General features: G+C 42.8%; 1 protein-coding gene across 3 annotated transcripts in view; it reads right to left on the bottom strand.

Annotated features, from left to right (window-relative positions):
- Window positions 1-18,963, bottom strand: part of Gnal (G protein subunit alpha L) — a 150,434-nt gene that overhangs the window by 88,299 nt on the left and 43,172 nt on the right. Inside the window, exons 1-5 of one of the 3 annotated variants that reach the window (XM_008834685.3) lie at window positions 12,357-12,484; window positions 11,661-11,903; window positions 11,378-11,450; window positions 10,413-10,467; window positions 10,150-10,269 (exon numbers count right to left, since the gene is read on the bottom strand). In XM_008834685.3, coding sequence (XP_008832907.1) covers window positions 10,150-10,269; window positions 10,413-10,467; window positions 11,378-11,450; window positions 11,661-11,805 — 393 coding nt within the window. In that variant the 5' untranslated portion in view covers window positions 11,806-11,903; window positions 12,357-12,484. Of the gene's footprint in view, window positions 1-10,149; window positions 10,270-10,412; window positions 10,468-11,377; window positions 11,451-11,660; window positions 11,904-12,356; window positions 12,485-18,963 lie in introns of those variants that run through there. The other 2 variants (XM_008834686.3, XM_008834684.3) reach the window with 2 other exon arrangements.

Raw genomic sequence — 18,963 nt, 5'->3', positions numbered from 1 at the left:
GAAACAGATTCTCACTATGTAGCTCTGGCCTCTGGATAGCCTGGAACTCACTATGTAGACCAGGATGGCCTTGAACTCAGAGATCTGCCTGCCTCTGCCTCCTAGGTGCTGGGATCTAAAGGTGTGTGCCACCACACCCGGCTGTAATTTACATTTATAAACATGTTTTCTTATGGGGCAAAATTATGTTAAGGGTTTAGGGTATGGCTCAGTGGTAGAACACTGTTCAGTGTACTTGAAACCCTGGTTTAGATCTAGCATAGGAAAAAAAGTCTGTTAAGAGCCGTGGTACTGTAAACATAGCCAAATACACATGGCTGGAGAGATCATAGATCCTAGAGAAAAACCTACTTTCGCCATATTCCTAGACCAACATAATTTCTTATTTTATCCTAAATATGCACCCTCATATACACAGACAAGGGCATCTTTCACCCCTCATCAAAGAAGCTCCTTTTTGCAGCAGATGGAGACTATTACAGAGTTCCAGAACTTGTCACAGAGAATAAATGCTTGTGAGATGCTTAACCCCAAGTGACACATCTTCAACACAACCTCTACACATAGGATGAATGCACCTTTCACCTCTCACCAGAGAAGTTTCCTTATATAACAGATGGTGATTACACAGAAACCCACAACTGGCCAGTGTGCAGAGAACAAGAGGCCGCAGAGTGATTATCCTTGAATAGGACACCTATTTCAAACCTCTGTCTCCCAGGGCTCAGGGATAATTGTGGAAGAGGAGGTGGAAAGACTGCAAGAGCCAGAGGTGGTAGATGATCACACACACAAAAAAAAACAGTTTTCTAGATAGCTGGTCATTTTACACATATGAATTCACAACAATGGTGAGAGCATGTACAAGTCCTATGTAAGCTCGATCAAGACAAAATCCCAGCATAGACATGCGGAAGTGGGTAAGAAATCTCAACCTAAGGAACTTTTGGTAATTGAGGGCTTCTGGGAGGGTGAGACACAGTGTCTTACAGAGATGGGATTCTTGGTGGGCTCAGTGCATGACCCTACACTGAAGGACATTTGGGTCACAAAGCAGACTCTATAGGAGCATACACACACACACACACACAATGGAGTACATTAAATTGGGTGGTGGCAGTCAGGAGAGGTGCAGATAGAGGAGGGGATCTAAACACCATCAAATTATATTGTATTAAAATTGCAAATATTCAATTTAGACAGGCTTGCTCCTTGGTGCTTTAAGTGCTATGCTGACCTCTATGTTTACTGTCAAGTCACATCCTCATCTGGATGGGGGGCTGTGAGGGGGTTGCATGAGAGACTCCTGGTTCCAGACTCTTATGTGTTTTTTGGTTTTTATGCCATACCCCAAAATTTCCCAAACAAGTGAACACAATTTAAAAAATTAAAACTGCTTTGTGTAGTGATAATGTCACACAGAAAGTTGCTTTAGTTCAATTCACATGCCATAATAAATAACAGAATAAAAAGAAATATGAGATAATTTTAAGAAGTGGAGAAAAAAAACCCCACACCTTCATGGATGGTATTCACATGCAAAACTGAAAACAGTTTTTTAAAAGCATTTGAAGAACCTTCCAGGAGCATTACCAGAGTCCTGCCTCTTAGAACCTTGCTGTGCATTTCTTATGAGCCACACATGTCGACTCAGTTGAGGCTTGATTTGGCACAAGAATAGCCTACTTACTGCTCCTTCTGCCATTTCCTGAGACAGCTGAAAAGTTCATAATATTTTCTCTGGGTTACATAAAGCAAGTGATGGCAAGGTCTAGAGGAATGAAAGTGGAGATGTTTCGCCAGCCGGTGTACCCCCTGATAAGCCTGCAACAAGCTTCCAGGACATGGGAGGCAGAGGTGAGTCTAGAGGCACAAGTCAACATTGCATATAACTTGAAGTTTCAGTGACATGCCAAGAATTAAAAAAAAAAGTTGCCTTAGTTATTTTGTAACAAAATTCATTTTATCAAAGCACAAACTCTTTAGAGAAAAGTTATGTGGCTCAATTCCTAGTTTTTATTTTATTTTTATTTTATGTGTGTGTCATGCCTGCATGTATGTAAGTGCACCTGTGTTGTGCAGTGCCAGTGGAGGACAGAAGAGGGCACTGGATTCTCTGGAACTGGAGTTATGGACAGTTGTTAGCTGCCATGTGGGTGCTGAGATTTGAACCCAGGTCTTCTTCAAGAGCAGCCAGTGCTCTTAACCACTGAGTGTGTACTAAGTGTACTGCCTGCATGTATGTAAGTACACCCATGTTGTGCAATGCCTGTGGAGGTCAGTATTCTGGCAGGCTACTTAGGAAAGATGGATGGAGTCTGCCTCTGGAAGGTTCCTCATTCCCTTGGCAATACACACTCAGGATACTTCTGGGATGGTATGAATAGCCTATTCTTATAAAAATGCTCCTATTCTCAGTTGAGCTTACTAGTACATTTGATCACAACAAATACCAGCTTTTATTTTTAGGAGCATATAACACATGTGAAAGTCAACACATGACTTATCGTGTGAAAAGCAGAATAGTCTCCATTCTGCCTTATTTTCATTACAGTATTTATTTTATACAAGGTGTTTGGGATCAAACCTGGGCCTTATTCATGCTAAACAAGGATTCTGCTACTGGGCTATACACCACCAGCTCATTAAAGAAGTTACAAAGAATCAAAAGACTCCAGCAACAGCTTTCCCTCTAAGTATTTATTGTGGTTCAAATATACTAGTATGCTAAAATTAGCATGTGAATATTTTGATGTGAATAGGGATGGACACACACACACACACACACACACACACACACACACAGAGTCCTAGAGAACATTCCTAAAACTTCCTTATGAATTTCCAAGGGAACACAGTTTATCCCTCCTTAGTATTTGACATAAATCCTGTGAAGCCTGAGAACAGTTTTATTACAGAAAAAATGCCTTTGACTCTATGCCAAACCTCTGGAATATTTCCATGGCAGATAAGAAAACCTGTTTGAATTTAAGAGTCATCTTTCCAAAAAGAACTGGCATTTCACCATCTCCTGATGAAAACCAATGAATGATTCTCCACAACCTGAGGAGGAAGCCCAACCCCTCAACTGGCATGTGTGGCCTTTCCCTGCCTTGCTCCCCCAGGTGTGGTATTAATCCTAACTGCCCACAGCCTCAGTCATAAGGAGCCATTTTTGGTCCCTGGGCCTCTGTATTGCTGTGCCCACATCAGTTCAAGGGTTCCCTGTGGGAGGGAATTCCTCTTCACTATGGGAGGAAGGTATCCATCACACATTCCTGATACTTGTGAACCTCCAATGTACCACCCTTGCTTATCACATCGGACCCTGAGACTGAGGAGAGCATGCTTCTATTCATCTTTGCATCCCTAGACACTTGCTGGTCTTGCTGCAACACCAGTGAAGAAGAAAGCTCAGCTCACATGACATGTCACCATAGCACCATCTTTCCATCAAGTGTCCCATGTCCCAGCTGTGGGGGTTCAACAGCAACCCCTGCTTGTAGACTCTTGATATAGAAGTCTGCCACTTGAAAGACAGATGTCCAAACAACCTTCTTCCATGCTGGCCAAGTGCTGCTTTCTTTATAGATAGCCAGAGAAACCGAACTCACGTGCCATGGTCTCCTCTTAACACCCCCCCATTCTTATGGAACTGCCGCGGCTCTAAGGTCTTACTATGTGTTTCAACACACACTGCTGTTTTCAATTTAAAGTGACTTGCATTATTCTCTATGGACTCAATATGGCTGTCCTAAATCTCCTAAGACACAGTAGTCCTACTTTCATCAAACCTCAGAAATGAGAAAAAAAAAATCAGAGGTGCAAATTAGATAAATCTTGTTCGATTTTTGTTTGATTGAGGTAGGTTCCAGATTGGCCTCAAACTCAAGATTCTCCTGCCTCTGCCTCCAAAGTGCTGCTTGCTTTTAGAAGGAACTTTTCTATGCCCTTTTTTAAAACTAGAGAACAAACCTTAGGACATCCAAAATATTTTATTTATCAAAGTTCAAAATGTTGACAACTTTCCTAACAAAGTACCTCGCTCAAAATGTGAAGTATTTGAGGTTAATTCCTTCTGTGGGCTGAGGTTCAGGAGACTGCTCACCTTTTACTGGACATGTGCGGTGCTCTAGGGTGAGTTCTGGGTTGGATTAGCCAGTACTTGTAGGATCTTGTGGGAAAACATGGACAGAAATTATTACCTCAGGCAGCAAGGTGAAAAATCCAATAGATCCAGGAAGGCCTGGTTAGTTCCATGCAGCTTTAGGAAGCCACAGGCTCATACAGCAAGATGAAAATGGGCAGAAACAGCTAAGTAGATCTGCTAGAATTGGTTTGTGAAAATCTAAGTGAAGGGGTTGGGTATGGAGGTCAGTTAGCAGAGTGCCTGCTAAGCATGCCTGAGGCCCTGGGTACAATCCCTGGCACTCTGGAGATAGAGGCAAGAGGATCAGAAGTTTAAGGTCATCCTTAGCTACACATCAAGTTTGAGGCCAGCCTGGACTACATGAGACTCTATCTCAAAAAGAAAAAAAAGTGAAAGTAATGTAGCAGGGGTGAGACTTGAAACTTGGAGGCCGCTGGTGATAGAGACCAAAGACAAAGGTAATCAGCTGGGGTACCTGGAATATTCTCCCCATGAAATCTGTCTTCTGAGATGACACAGAGGTCAGAGATCAGGGTTCCTGAGCCTGTCCCCCTTGCGATACTTAGGGGTGAGTTCTTTCAGGAGTGTTATGAGGTATAGAGGACACAGGCTCTTGGCATGGGATGGAAGAGAGTGCTTGTGAATGCAGCTTGAGGAAAGGGTCGGACAGCTCTGGAGTCAGCTCCCTCCAATCGAGAAGAGAGTGGGCAGTGAACTGGGGTCCACTGAGCCCACCAGGATCTTAGGGCTAGATGACCTGGAGAGACGACGAAGGACGCAGTCCAAGTTGAGATCAGACAACACTACTTGTCGAACTCCACTTGCTGGGTCTCTCTGATAGAGCAAGGGCATTCCTTTTAGGGGTGTCTGCACCTCAGGTGTCATTACATTTAGTTAGTACACATTGCACCATACTGGCTCTCTTTTGTATTTTTTGTTCAACCTCATTTGTCTTCTTCCCCTTAGAAAAACTAATATTTTAAAAGAGCTAATACAATATCCATATCTGAAGAAAAAGTAAACAAATGGATGATTCACTTCGGTAGAGCTTCTGCTTAAGGTTTTTTGGGGTGAGAGGCAATCATTACATTTTTCCTATTTAGTGAATGATCAACTGGTTTGCTTTTTGCTTAACTATCTGTTGAACTATTTCCCATCTCCTCCTTTGAGGATGTGCTGGATACTATATAAAATTTGATTGCAGACACATACTGCCCACTAGTGAAAGGATTCTGGATAAATCAAGTCCCAAGCCAAGATTATCTGGAATTTGGATACATTCATGTGAAAACAGGCGACTGTCAAATAATTCTTCGTACTTACAGCCAGCATGTTTACTTTCTATTGTGATTTATACTTTGCAAAGTATTTTTTCATTCATTTTATTTGAAATGAAAAATCAACATATTATAATTGTCATGTCTCCAAAAATTTCATATAATCAGCAGCAAATAGCTCATCAGTGAGCTGTGAGGACACCTTTGCTTCTGATATTTGGTATGAAATCCCCTTTGGTAATTATGGCTTGTAAAGTGAAGAATTGTATCACCTGGGTTCAAGGGCACAAGAAGCTTAGTCTCACTTATTGCTCATTATAACCACGAGTAATAATACCACAAGCAGCAGGTGGGGCAGTTTATGGAAATTCCCACACCAGACAGACATTTTCATAGAAATTGCCAATTTGCTCCAACAATTTGTTCTAAAAGGCTTTTAGAACAGGTCCTTCACTTTTCTGGCACAATCTGCCAACTTCCCTGTGTCTGTTCCTGTCCTTTGCCCTCCCTTGTGCTCAGCTGTGAAGATGTGGTCTGGTCCCTCTGAATTCTCCATCCTCTCTCCTTACACTTTCTGAAGGACTAGGCTCTGTCAACAGACTTTTTCCTGTACTGTCATTTTTTTCCTGCTTTGCCAAAAATTTCATGCCATATACATTCAGACATGTTTCTTATCTTTCTTCTTAAAAGTCACCTCTCTGGGAACTGAGTTCACAAAGTTGTCCTCTGATCTTCACAAGTGTGCCATGGCATGCACACCCCTCCCCACCCCCATTTCTCTCACATAGGTAAAATTTAAAAAGCAACCTCTCTGAACCTTTCTTGATCTTCTGGGTCTTTGCTTCCTGGCTTTTCTTTGTGACGGAGTACACAGCAAGCCCAGTATACTCTTGGGCCTTTCCTACCCATCTTTGTCTCTTGACTCTCCTTCACAGCAGAGCCCATAGCAACTCCAGGATGCCACTGCTGCCTCCATGTGCTCTCATCACATCCTGTCCGTGACGTCTACCAGCTTGTCTTTATCAAGGTCACTGGTGACCTTCAAGCTACAAAAGCCATGTTCCTTGACAGCCCATTTAGATTATCTATTTCCTGCATTGTCCATGGCTAAGATCCCTTTCAATCATGACTGATTCTTCTTGGGGTCTCCTTAATCCTGCCCTGCCTTCCCTGGTGTCCTGTGTGTCTCCATGTTCTCCAAGACAGCCACTCAGCTTCCTGATGCCTGGCCATTTTCTCATTGTTTCTATAGAGCCTTCCTAACTGGCCCACTCCACTAGCCAGTCCCTGTGCCAAAGATGTCCAGTTTTCACTCCCCTCCAAACCCATGCATCCAACTACTCACTACATGTCTGCACCTGGATATCTTAATGGTAATCTCCAGTTTCTCAGAAGAACAACACTTCTCATACCTCTGTCCTCCCAACCCATGTCTAGCTATGCAGAAAATCAGACTCAATATTCACACCCAAACATCAGACAGCATGAAGGTCTCCATTTCCAAAATAAATCCAAATCAGGCCATTTTTCTCTGTCCTCATTGGCACCACCCCACACCAAATGACTCCATCATCTTGCATCTGGATGATCTGAGCCAACTCCAAAATGCTTGTCTGACATCAACTCTTGCCTCCTACAATCCCTTCTTGACTCACAGCTTGTGACTGGATAAAACAATCCATTGTATAACTCTATCCCACAGCATCCTGCAAGTTCTTAAGTATTGCATACCTGGTCCACAGGCGACAAATCTGGCCCCTGTGTCATCCTCCCCACAGTGACCCTGAGCTCACAGGTGCCTTCTCTACATTAGAACTTAATTTCATCGAATTCAAACAAGTTCAGATGAAAGGCAATACCAAGAACAAAAGAACAAAAGGCCACCCACTCTCCATTTACCTGAGAGTGGTATTCCTAGAGGACATTCTTAAGCTATGAATAAATAAGTTATTTATCCAACTTCTCCTTCTTAATTTGAAAAATTCGAGATTATAATTTCTTGTTTTGGTGGAGATGGAGCCCAGGGCTTGCGCATGCCAAATACCCCCAAACCCTTAAAAATTATTTTTTAGTGCTAGAGCATATTTAGTTCACAAGTTACTAAACATGGGCTGAGAGTGCATCTCAATGGTTTGTGAGACCCTAGCACTTCAAGAAAAAAAAGTTGTCTGATACTTACAGGAAAATAAATTCAAGACTCAAGTCATTGGTTATCCACAGTGGCAGATTTTGTCAAAGATTCAGTTTCAAAAATGTACTAGGCACAGTGATGCCATGTTTAGTATTAAAACACTTGACTTAGCTCTACTTTTATAACATTTATAAAATGCATTCCTTCAAATAAAAGTTAATCCCCAAATTTACCAAACATTATTAGGGTATAAGACAGATATTTGTCTTGATAGCTTTCTTAGCAAAGGTGATAAGAATGCGCTCCAAGAACTATATAATTTCAGAAAATAAATAGTATATTTCCAAGCACCATAGAATAAAAGTCTCTGAAGATTGAGTGGATATTAAAAATTTAAAAAATAAAATTTTCTGAAGGAATGGTACACATTTACTTTTAAGTTTGGTATTTACAAAAGTCTGGGATTATTATACATAAAACACCCTTTTTTCACATGAATACCGACATGTAAAACAACAGAATGCTAGGACATAAAAGCCAAAAAATAAAAAAAAGAAAACCCCAGCAAAACAATTCTCTAAAACACTTTGCTGCCCCAACTACATTTTAATTGCATTTGCATCTTCTGGTACCACATTCTCTTAGATGGATAATTATGATTCCTGATAATCATTTTTAAGCAAACTTAATGAGTTTGAAAATATATGCATTTATAGGAAGAAATGATTCTTCAAGGTTTATATTTTTATTAAAAATATATAAGACTTAACTCAAAAGGCACTGTCACAAATTACGAGGATGCTTTGGAACACATGAGAGGCACAGATGGTTTCTGAGTTTTAGACTGAATAAATCATCTGTGAATGTTCAGAACAGAAGAAAAATGATGTAAGACTGAGTAATAAATCTTAATTTCTCATAAGCTTAGAAAAACATTTTAGAGGAAAATATTTAGGAATATTTGAGGTATTTTATGATGGCTTTGTGCAAACAGGCCAGGACAGCTTTGAGAACTCAAACTCTTGTCTATAAATGTCTACGTCTGAGGCTGAATGAGAAAGCCACTCTTGATTTCAACCAAGACTGTGCAGCTTTAGGTGGTTTCCCCAATGCACAAAATTCCATGGCAAACAAGGCTGACAGTCTGCAGAACCTGTTAGTATCTGGAGGCTTTTCAGCATGTCAGAAGCATCTAGTTTCCTTTCACCTGCCTCACCATCTCCTTGTCCCTTTTCCAGTCATCAATAAGCAAAGACACAGTTTAGAGGCAATGTATCCTATGCCAGATGCCAAGCTGTTTCTTTGATCCAAGGTGTCACTCTTTACTCCTGTTCAGAAATTGCAGAGGTGGCACTGGATACATTGGGATGATTATCAGAACAAAATTACATTAAAGGGTACAAACAAAAACTTAAAAAAAATTTGATTTATTTATTTTTATTTTATGTGTATGAGTGTTTTGCCTGCCTGTATGTAAGTGCACCAATGTCATGCAAAGCCCACAGAGACCAGAAGAGGGTGTCAGATCCCCTGGTACTGGAGTTACAGATGGTTGCTAACTGCCATGTGGGTGCTGGGAATTGAACCCAGGTCCTATAAAAGAGCAGACAGTGCTCTTAACCATGGAGCCATCTCTCTAGCTCTATAAAAGCTTTTCAAAAGAAAATTGTTATCCACCACCCTGATACAGAACACAGGATGGCACACTGTGGGATGGGGTGGGACCAGTAAGTATACCAGGCCCTTCTACCAGAGCAGGACAAGGTTCCTATTTACACAGCGGTTTCTGCAAAATGTGCCCTTGGATTTGATAACAGAAAGTGTCTGCAAACTACCCTGTCAGGCAGTGAAAACTCTGAAATAGAGTTACAGATAAATGTATACGCGCGCACACACACACACACACACACACACACACACACACACAAATGCTCTTTTGGTACAACTGCAACAAAAATGACTCTCTGAGAAATTTAATAAATAGTTTGCATTTAAACCCTGCTTCATCAAATTACCAAACATTTTAAAGATATGTAAATCAAATAAGAAACAATAGTACAGAGCTCACTCTCTGGTACAAGCAATGTTGCCCCAGGGACAATAGAGCAGGAGCCCCCAGTGAGGCAGATGGGACCCCGCTGTATCTTGGTACTATACAACAAGCTCTTGGAGTGGTCCATGTTTCTTACAGCATGTACTCTCTTATCCTGTGATCAGGCAGATATGGAGCTTAGGAATAAAGTGAATTCTGATTTTTTTTTTTCCATTACTTCCAAGGAAGCAACGATGCCTGTTTTTCTTTGGACTCAGGTCATTTCTGTTTTCGTTGTATGGGACACTGCTTTAAACACATACAAGAAAAAGCACTACCAACATTTCTGATTGGCATGTGGCCTTCCTGATTATTAGCTACCTGGACATTCATAAAGACATTTCTTAGAATCCTACCATCTTTAATATTTTTAACAGGCACAAAGGAAACATTTGTAGGGCTAGAATTTGAAGAATAATGCTGATTTTTCAATAATCAACACCACTAAAAATGATTCTGCCTCTCATTATTTAAAATATTTTGGTAAGAATTTGCTTACCTGGGAATATTCAAAGTCAGTGATAGGGGCTATGCTCTTGATATAATCTGATCGAAACTGGTTCTCAGGGTTGGCCAGTGGAACTGGGGGTATTATAGTACTCATTGCCGAGACAATTGTCTAAAATGGGATAAAGAAAAAAAGCACAGAAATATAATATGCAATGGTCCCACAGATGGTAATCAGAAATATAGACTTTCTGCTTACACAGCTGGAGTCTAGTCTAACATTTCTGGTGAACAAACATTAAAGAGAATCCTTACCACAATAGCATCTTTAACATTTTTCCTGATGTCCAGAATTTTCTGCTTCTTTTCCCTGTATTGAAAGAGGGTTGTTACTAATTTAATTCATGTTCGTTGATTCATGAAAGGTCGGTATCAACCCCTAAAGACATCTACAAAGTTTATTATCTAGGAAATGAAAACACTCTCTTCTTCCAATTTTTGCTCTAAACAAATTGAATGTATCTACTTTATAATCTACAGCTGTGAGCAACCACGAGAGTCACAAAATTGGAAAAAATATTATGGATACTACATAAAACTATGACTCTACAGTTTTACTTAAACCCATGAGCATGTTGACAGTTATAAATTGAAGTAGATGTAAGCTGACCTATTGAGAAGTGTATGTTGAGGTATGGTTAGCGATTCCTATAGGTGGTTCTATATTGGTGGGTTCAGCCAACTGAAGATCAGAAACATTTGGGAAAAATTGCTTCTGCACTGAACATTTGCAGAAGTTTCTCCTTGTCATTATTTTCTAAACCATTCAACATAGCAAATATTTTTACAGCATTTATTAATATATTGTAGTGGGTATGGATTATTCAGAGGTGATCTGAAGTATATTAAAGGATGTTTGTGCGTTATATGCAACTGATAAAGCACTTTACATAACAGATTCCAGTATCCCCAGATTTCGGGGGTCCTTCCCCTTAGATACCAATGGATAAGAGATCAATGCATTGACTGAGGACTTAGATCAATACCAATGTTACCGACATTCCCCAAGAATTCCTAACAAATTGTATTTTGGTACACAATTTACTTTTTAAACAAGATACTGTCAGAAAAATGATTTGCTTAAATGTACCAAATTTAAAGGCAGATTTCTATACCACTCCCCCTTGGGGAATCTATTCAGCTATTAAAAAAAAAACCTTCTGAGAAATGGCACAGTTTGCATGCAGTTGGAAAACCAAATAAAAAATGATTATTCTTACTCGGGGTTGAATCCGTTGACGTGCAGGATTCTCATTTGTTTGACGATTGTGCTTTTTCCAGACTCTCCAGCCCCTGTGAACAAACAGAAAGAATGTGGTCACCTGTGTCTTAGCATGCCATCTCTGTCTCTACCCAAGGTGTTCTTCCTGCGTGGGGGTGTTGACCCTGGCCACGGGGTCCAGTGCGTCCTGGCACCCAGTGGTGTCCTGCTGGGACCACGCGCTCCGCTTTGGGGCGCGGGGATCCGCAGGGTCAGGGTGGCCACGCGTCCCCTGGCCTTACCCAGTAGCAGCAGGCGGTGAGTTGCTTTGTAAGCCAGGCGCTCTTTCTGTAACTGCTTCTCGATCTTTTTGTTGGCCTCACGTCGTTCTTTTTCATCGACGCCCTGGTCTTCCGCTGTCTTGCTGCTGTTGCCCAAACACCCCATGCCTGTCTGCTCCGGTGCGCCTCAGGCCAGTAGGAAGGCGCACAAGAGCTAGAGCAAGCCGGAGATGTGCGCTCCCACGACCGCCTCTCAGCTGCCTGCTGTTGAAAGAGATGGCCGGGTCCCTGGGGGATCTGCGATCGCCACCGGCCTGTCCCTCCCCCTGCCCTTGCACTCCCAACTAACAGTGGCCGAAGACAGATGCCGTGGAAAAGAAAGTACTCTTAGAAATCCGGGTAACTAGGCAGGGCGCTGAGCAAGGCCCCCGCTCCGCGCAGACAGCCGGGTGCCCCTCGCCCTGCGTCCTGCTCAGCACCGCCCAACCGATGGCCAAGCACCGCCTGGAGGTCAAGAGCGCGCCCCCGCCCTGTCCCTGATGGGCGACTTTGTCCACCTACTAGGCTGCTGGCTGCTTCCCTGCTAGGTGCCCCCCCCAGGCTCCCTCCCTGAGAACGAACTGGGGACAGGGATGAGGGATGGCTTGGGGGCTCTAAGGAGCGGTCCCCTAACTCCGCGCGTGGCCGAGGAGGGCCACCAGGACTGGGGACGCTTACCCTGGCCCGCGTGGCTCCCTCGCACCCGGCGCCCAAGTACGTCTGGGCGCGCACTCCCTGCTCCCCGCTGACGCTTCCCAGCTCCCTGGCGGGCAAGGACTCGCTGGAGATCATGCGTCTTCTATGGGGAGGAGGATCGCTGGGAGGCTCACCAGTCAGAGCTTTTGCTCCCTTAAGCTTCTAGACTGTTCCAGCTCGCCCCCGCCACCACCCCTCCAGCTTTTACTTCCAGCCCCCATTTCTTCTTTGCAGTCTGTCAAACAGCTCTACTGATTTTTCTAGAAGACACCATGTTTTTGAATTTGGCCTTAGGGCAGAGTAATGGTAAGGACAGGAGGCTGGCAGCTGCTGGTCTTTAACTGTGGCTGAGGATGAGCACTCTGTCTTGCTAAGCTCAGGGCTTTGCTTTGTGTTCACAGTGTAAGAGGAAAAAAGAAGTGACTAGGGCCCAACTCTTGGATCCCAGCACTGCGACATGGTGAACAGAATTGCTAGAGACCATGGCAAATGGGCAGTCCCCAGGGGCTCAGGACCCACCAAGTCCTTCAAACCTTTGCTCCCCTGTCTTCAGTCCCCGCCCCTTCTTTCAAACCCACATTTCCCTTTGCTATTGGCATGACCTGGCCCGAGTCCCTGAGAGGAGACACAAGTGGGCTTCTCTGTCCAGCAGACAGCCCATGTCTCTTGGTCCCTTTCCTTCCGTTTGTCTTCTTTCCTCCAGCTTTCCTCACTTGCTTCAGTCTCTCTGTTCCTATGGGCCTGCTTCCCCCAAGGATGCACGTACTCTCAACGCTGCCCCATTGCAAACCAAGACCTTCAGTCTTCCCCTCTCATTAAGGACTCCCAGATCAATCTTTCCTGCACAGCTGTGGTCCTGCTTGCCTTTCTTACCTCACCCCAACCCCTAGCAGCCTGCCGGTGGCCCGTGCTCATATACTAAGGAGCCTATCTTCATCAGGATCATCAGAGGATTCTGGGATTGCTGGTCTTTGGCCTCTCTGTGGAGCCATTCTTGATCCCTTCTTGGATCTTGACTTTTAACTGCCCATACCACCCTTTGAGTCTTGCTCACCTCCTCTGGCTGTAGGACCTCAGCTGGTCCTTTCTCTCCAAGACACAAGCTGGTCTGAGACCTCCAGCCCATCTCTCTTCCCCAGTCCACCACAATCCCAAACACAGCACCATGCCTCAAGCAACTTCCCATTGCCAAGGACTGAGCTTATCCTGTGCCCACCCATACCTTCCACCTTCTCCTTTCCCTCTGTTTCTTCCAGATTTCTCTCTCTCTCCCTCTCTCTCTCTCTATATGTATATATAGTTATTATTTTTATTTTATGTGTATGAGTGTACTGCTTGCATGTATATATGTGCACCCATGTCATGCGGTGCCCACAGAGGTCAGAAGAGGGTGTCGGATCCCCTGGAACTGGAGTTACAAATGGTTTTCGGCCACCATGTGGGTGCTAGAAACTGAACCTGGGTCCTCTGCAAGAGCAGCCAGTGCTTTTAACCACTGAGCCATCTCTCCAACCCTTCTCTGGATTTCTTACATCATGTAAGAGTCAACACTGCCCCCCCATCCCCCATTTCTCTTGCAAGCAGAAAAAGTTGTTATATCCTGTTGGATGTTTCTTAAATATGTCTTTGATCACTAATTCTAAACTCAGTTTCAGCAGTACAATAGTATTTGCACTGTCTCCAGTCTCATTCAATCGCGTCCTGCACAATTCTGTGTTCACACTACAAGTGAACTATGTCACTGTCCCCGCTGCAAACTCCTGGCCTCGTCCTTTCAGCTCCAACTGCTACTTCTCCACCCTCCACCAATCCCTCCTTCTGTGACCAGTGTAGTTCAGGTGCATTGCTGCTCTGCTCTTGGGAATACCTGTGGCCCCTCAGTCATTCAGCCAACTCAACTCCTATTTACACTCTTGGGCTTCACTGCCTCCCTTGTAGCCACACTGTATTAGTCAGGTTCTCTAGGGGAACAGAATCGATAGAATGAATATATCCTGAAAGGGGATTTGTTAGATTTGACTTAAATGATACGACACGGCTGTCTTCCACTGGGGAGAGTGAGAATCTGGTAGCTACTCAGTCCATGAGACTGGATGTCTCAGCAGTCCCAACCTGGTGCTGAAGGCTGGAAGATTACTGGAGAGCTACTGGTCTTTAGTCTGCACTGAAAGCTTGAAGATGCTTGTTCTAATATCAGTGAAGGAATGCTGCAACAACAGGATAGACGAACTCGCAAGCAAGAGTGAAGGCAAGCAGGCAAAAGGCAAACCTTTCCCTCTTTGATGTCCTATCTGGGCTGCTGCCAGAAGGTGCCACTCACATTTAGGGTGGGTCTTCCTGATTCAAATAAACTGATTAAGAAAGTCCCTTACAGGAATGCCTGATGGCTAGTGCTGTAGTTGATTCCAGACCTGTTCAAGTTGACAACTAAGATTAGCCATCACACATGCCTAGAAACCCCTTTCCATGTTCTCACAGACCCAAGTCCCTCCTTCATCTCATCCATCACATTGCATGCAATGGCATGCATCCTGCTGCATCATAATTCCACCAGATTCTGTGTGCCCAGAGGAATGGGCTCAGTACCTGCTTCACCAACAAGCAGTGTCTGAGCCAGAGATGCACTGAGAATATTGGGTGCATGAAGAATTCACAAAAGCCAGAGACAGCTCTTAGTCAAAGTATGGGCTAGTCCTGAGAGGAATTTCAAGATCAAATTTTAAGTTCATAAATATTTCTCCAGTGTAGTACTATATTGAAAACAGGAAAACTTCCCCTACAAAACAAAGGCAGAAGCTAACACATAGTACCACATTCCATTTTGGGCTAGATTAAAAATTCCAGTTTTGTAGAAGACAATTTAGCACAGTAGCCACATTTGTGACTGTGGTATCACATACCCAACCGGGCAGCATCAACTCAACAGGTACTTTGGCTAACAGGGCAGGCAGAAAGTGGGGATGAAAGTATAAAATCATAGTGTAGTGTGGGTAGATATTTAAGGATTTGTTCATTTTAAATGCTATAGTTTCTATAAATTATTACAAAAGAACTTGGGAACAAACCAGATTTCATGCAAACTTATAAAGGGAGAATTAGATTAGCACCCCCAAACACATATTTAAGATAATGTGATACTGTCACTCTAAAATATAGTGAGATTTGTTCAGATTTAGAAATTAGGGTTAAAGACAACTCACATTTGGAATTTAAAAAGGATTAGATGCAGAGATATAATGAAAAACCAAACCATATTATTCCCAGAAAGTTAGCAGGTAGTTAATATGATAACAAATACAGTAGAAAACAGATTCTGATTATTGAAAAATGCTTGGCGCTGACTAGCCTCAGTTCTGTCTCTGGATTTTTTATTTTTTTATTTTTTAGTGTTCACAATAATCCTAAAACATAGGAATTATTGCCATTGTCATTTTAAGGTCTCAGAGTGGAGAGTTAGAAGGGCGACTGCCTGACTCAGCATCTGTACTGTATGACATACTGTGTGTGCATCCACACACAGCTTTAAATTACAGGTACCATATTCTAAACTATGAAAGTGATCGCTTCATTCGCGGATGAGACATTTCTTGTGAAAAGTACAAAGCCAGTCCCAGCTGCTTATCAGGAGTTCAAAGCATCTTCATTTTTCCCCCCGGTCCTGGGGATGAAGCCCAGGGACTCATGCATGCTAGGGAAATAGTCTAGTATGGAGTTGCATCCTTAGTCCTCAAATTTTTTAAACTTTAAATCCAATAATCTGGCCTCTTGCTATTCTAGTCTGGTAAACCAATTCTCATTCGTGTTTTGGACCATTGAATCAGAATCCAGAATACTCGGTGGCTTCTCTGGAACTGCGGAGCCGATCCGGTGGATAACTCAGAAAACTGACATGTAGCCACAGCAACGCATCTGTTGCCAGGCAACCGCAGTAAGGCATCATCAGGCTCCCCAGGCAACGCTCATCCATCTGCAGGGTCTAAGCTAAGCCCGATGAACCTCACCAGCAGAGGGCGCAAGCAGACGGGATCAGGGAAAAGAGCTAGTGAGGAAGGCTCCGGAATGCTAAAGCATCAAAACATTTGAGGCCAAAACGCAAGCATGAAGCAAAGTGTTTTCCCCACTCTTGATGATAAAGACACATCGAGTGTTTCAAAAGTCTTAGTGCATTTCAAACCTTGATTGTTTAGATCTGTTCTATTTTAGTTTGGTGAATTTTAAATAATGACTTAAATTTTTCTTTTTGTTCGCCTCAGTCCCTCTGACTAAAGATGGCAAATACTGAAGAAAATTTCATCTCTTCTGGCTAGCCGCAAGTTAGGTCCAGGAGAGCAAGAAGAGGAAATGTGCCACCCATTGTAAGGGAGCTCGCCACAAAAATTTAATTAACAAGTAGGTGGAAAAATTCAGGACAACTGTTTCAATTAATGGTAGCCCAGATTCAGGAGACAGGAACAGATTTGACAAACAACTAGCGTGCGGTATCATATGAGATGGTAGGTATTAAATTCTAATGAAAAAAATAATAATTAGCCTTTCTGTTGTAGCCTTTAGACATTACTAAAGACTAAGAACTTTGGTATGGTTTCATCAAAATCTCTAAAAGAAGGGCCTGGAGAAGCAGCTCAGTGGTTGAGTGCTTGCTGCTCTTTATTTTTTATTTTATGTGTATGAGTGTATTGGCTGCATGTATGTGAGCGCGCCCATGTCATGCAGTGCCGCGGAGGTCAGAAGAGGGCTTCAGATTCCCCTGGAACTGGAGTGAAGTACGGTTCGTAGCCACCATGTGGGTGCTGGGAATCGAACCTGGGTCCTCTGCAAGAGCAGTCAGTACTCTTAGCCGCTGAGCCATCTCTTCAGGCCACAGCTTGCTACTCTTATAGAGGACCCAAGTTTGATTCCCAGTACCCACATTAGACATCTTATAACTACCTGTAACTCTAGCTCCAAGGGCTCTTACACCCTCTTCTGGCTCCTTGGGTACCTGTACATGTGTGTACATACATACATACATACACACATGTATACATAAAAAATAAAATAAATCTTTAAAAAAGTTGTACAAGAATAAAATAATTGTAAAAGGTGAGGGGTCACTGATGTGCAATTGATGGTGCTTGGAGAACCTCACAGCTGCAGCCAGGAGAGTCATACAAACTGGGCCAAGCACTGGCATTGAGTGTCAGTGTGTACTGATCCCTGCATGACAGGAGGGACAATTGGCTATTGTTTTATCCCTTTGTTCTTCCTTGGTATCTTGGTGGAAATAGACTGTCATTCATTTTTAGCAGCAAAGATTTCTGTATGACCTAATTATAATACACTTGGAAAATATTATGGTACATTTTACCTTTTTTATAGAAAAGCAGAGGAATACCTTCAAGTTTCCTTTTCTGTACATACTCTGAGATCAAATATTTTAGAATTTATTGAAATGATGTGTCTCCTTTTTTTTCTTACTCCTACAACCAAAGTAACATGAAGGAGCTTTCAGAAGTGCCATCCACAAAAGATTAAGAACTGACAGCTTCAAACACCAAAATAGTAGCATGTCAGGAGGGGAGGTATGCTAAATGTATCTGACTTATCTTCGTGTCCGAAACCCAGGACTGAAATGTCCCTGATAGGATATATTCAACTGTCACTCTGCAAACAGAATGAAATCATCAATGTTTGTAGTCCAAAAAGTCTATGAAAGCCACCAAACTCAATCAGGCTATGCAATGTTAGTGTACATGTCTTCCAAAAGCCTAGGCATCAAACAGAGGCTTGGTCTCCAGCGCAAGGCACTGTTGGGACACAGTGGAGCCTTTAAGAGGTGGGACCTAGTGGGAGGTCTTCTGTTCATTGAAGGTGTTCCCTCAAATGGGGTCCTGGGATTCCAGCCACTTTCTCTCCTTCTCTTTTACATCTTAGCCATGGGGTGAATATCTATGCTATGTGGCATCATCCATAGGGCAAACCAATGATGGCCTGAAACCCCACAGCTATGAGAAAAATAAACCCTTCCTCTTTAAAAGCTGATTATCATGTAATTGGTTGCAATAACAGAGAACAATTACAAGCTTTGAGGCAGAGATGATCAGCAGAGACAGAGCTAGGGCCTGGAATATTTTAAAAGAAACTATTTATGATGGTTGTGTTTCAATTTTTTGATTTATTTATATTTTATGAGTGTTTTGCCTGTAGGTATGTAAATGCACCTATAAATGCAATGCCTGCAGAGGCCAGAAGAGGGTGTCAAACCCCTGGAATTGGAGTTATAGATGGTCGTTAGCTGCCATGTGGGTGCTGGGAACTAAACTTGGGTCCTCTACAAGAGTAGCAAGTGCTCTTAACCTCTGAGCCATCTCTTCAGCCCTGACAGTTATGTTTAAGATACATTTTAAAAACTAGAAATCAAATCAGCAGGCTCAGTGATGGAGCAGTGCCTATTTGTTAGCATCTCCAATTGAGTTTATTCTGCTCTTTAACTTCAAGACATCTAGCAAAGTTTTGGACTCCAGTAGATGTTCAAACAGATGTTGTTTAATCAACATATTAGAATACTAATATGAGGTTTAAAAATATTCTATCCAGCTTTAAAGATGTT

This window comes from Nannospalax galili, unplaced genomic scaffold (assembly GCF_000622305.1).
Source record: "Nannospalax galili isolate Female #2095 unplaced genomic scaffold, S.galili_v1.0 scaffold155, whole genome shotgun sequence".
NCBI classification, from domain to species: Eukaryota; Metazoa; Chordata; class Mammalia; order Rodentia; family Spalacidae; genus Nannospalax; species Nannospalax galili.
Note: the sequence above shows the minus strand (reverse complement) of the source record. Positions and strands in the feature narration are given on the sequence as shown.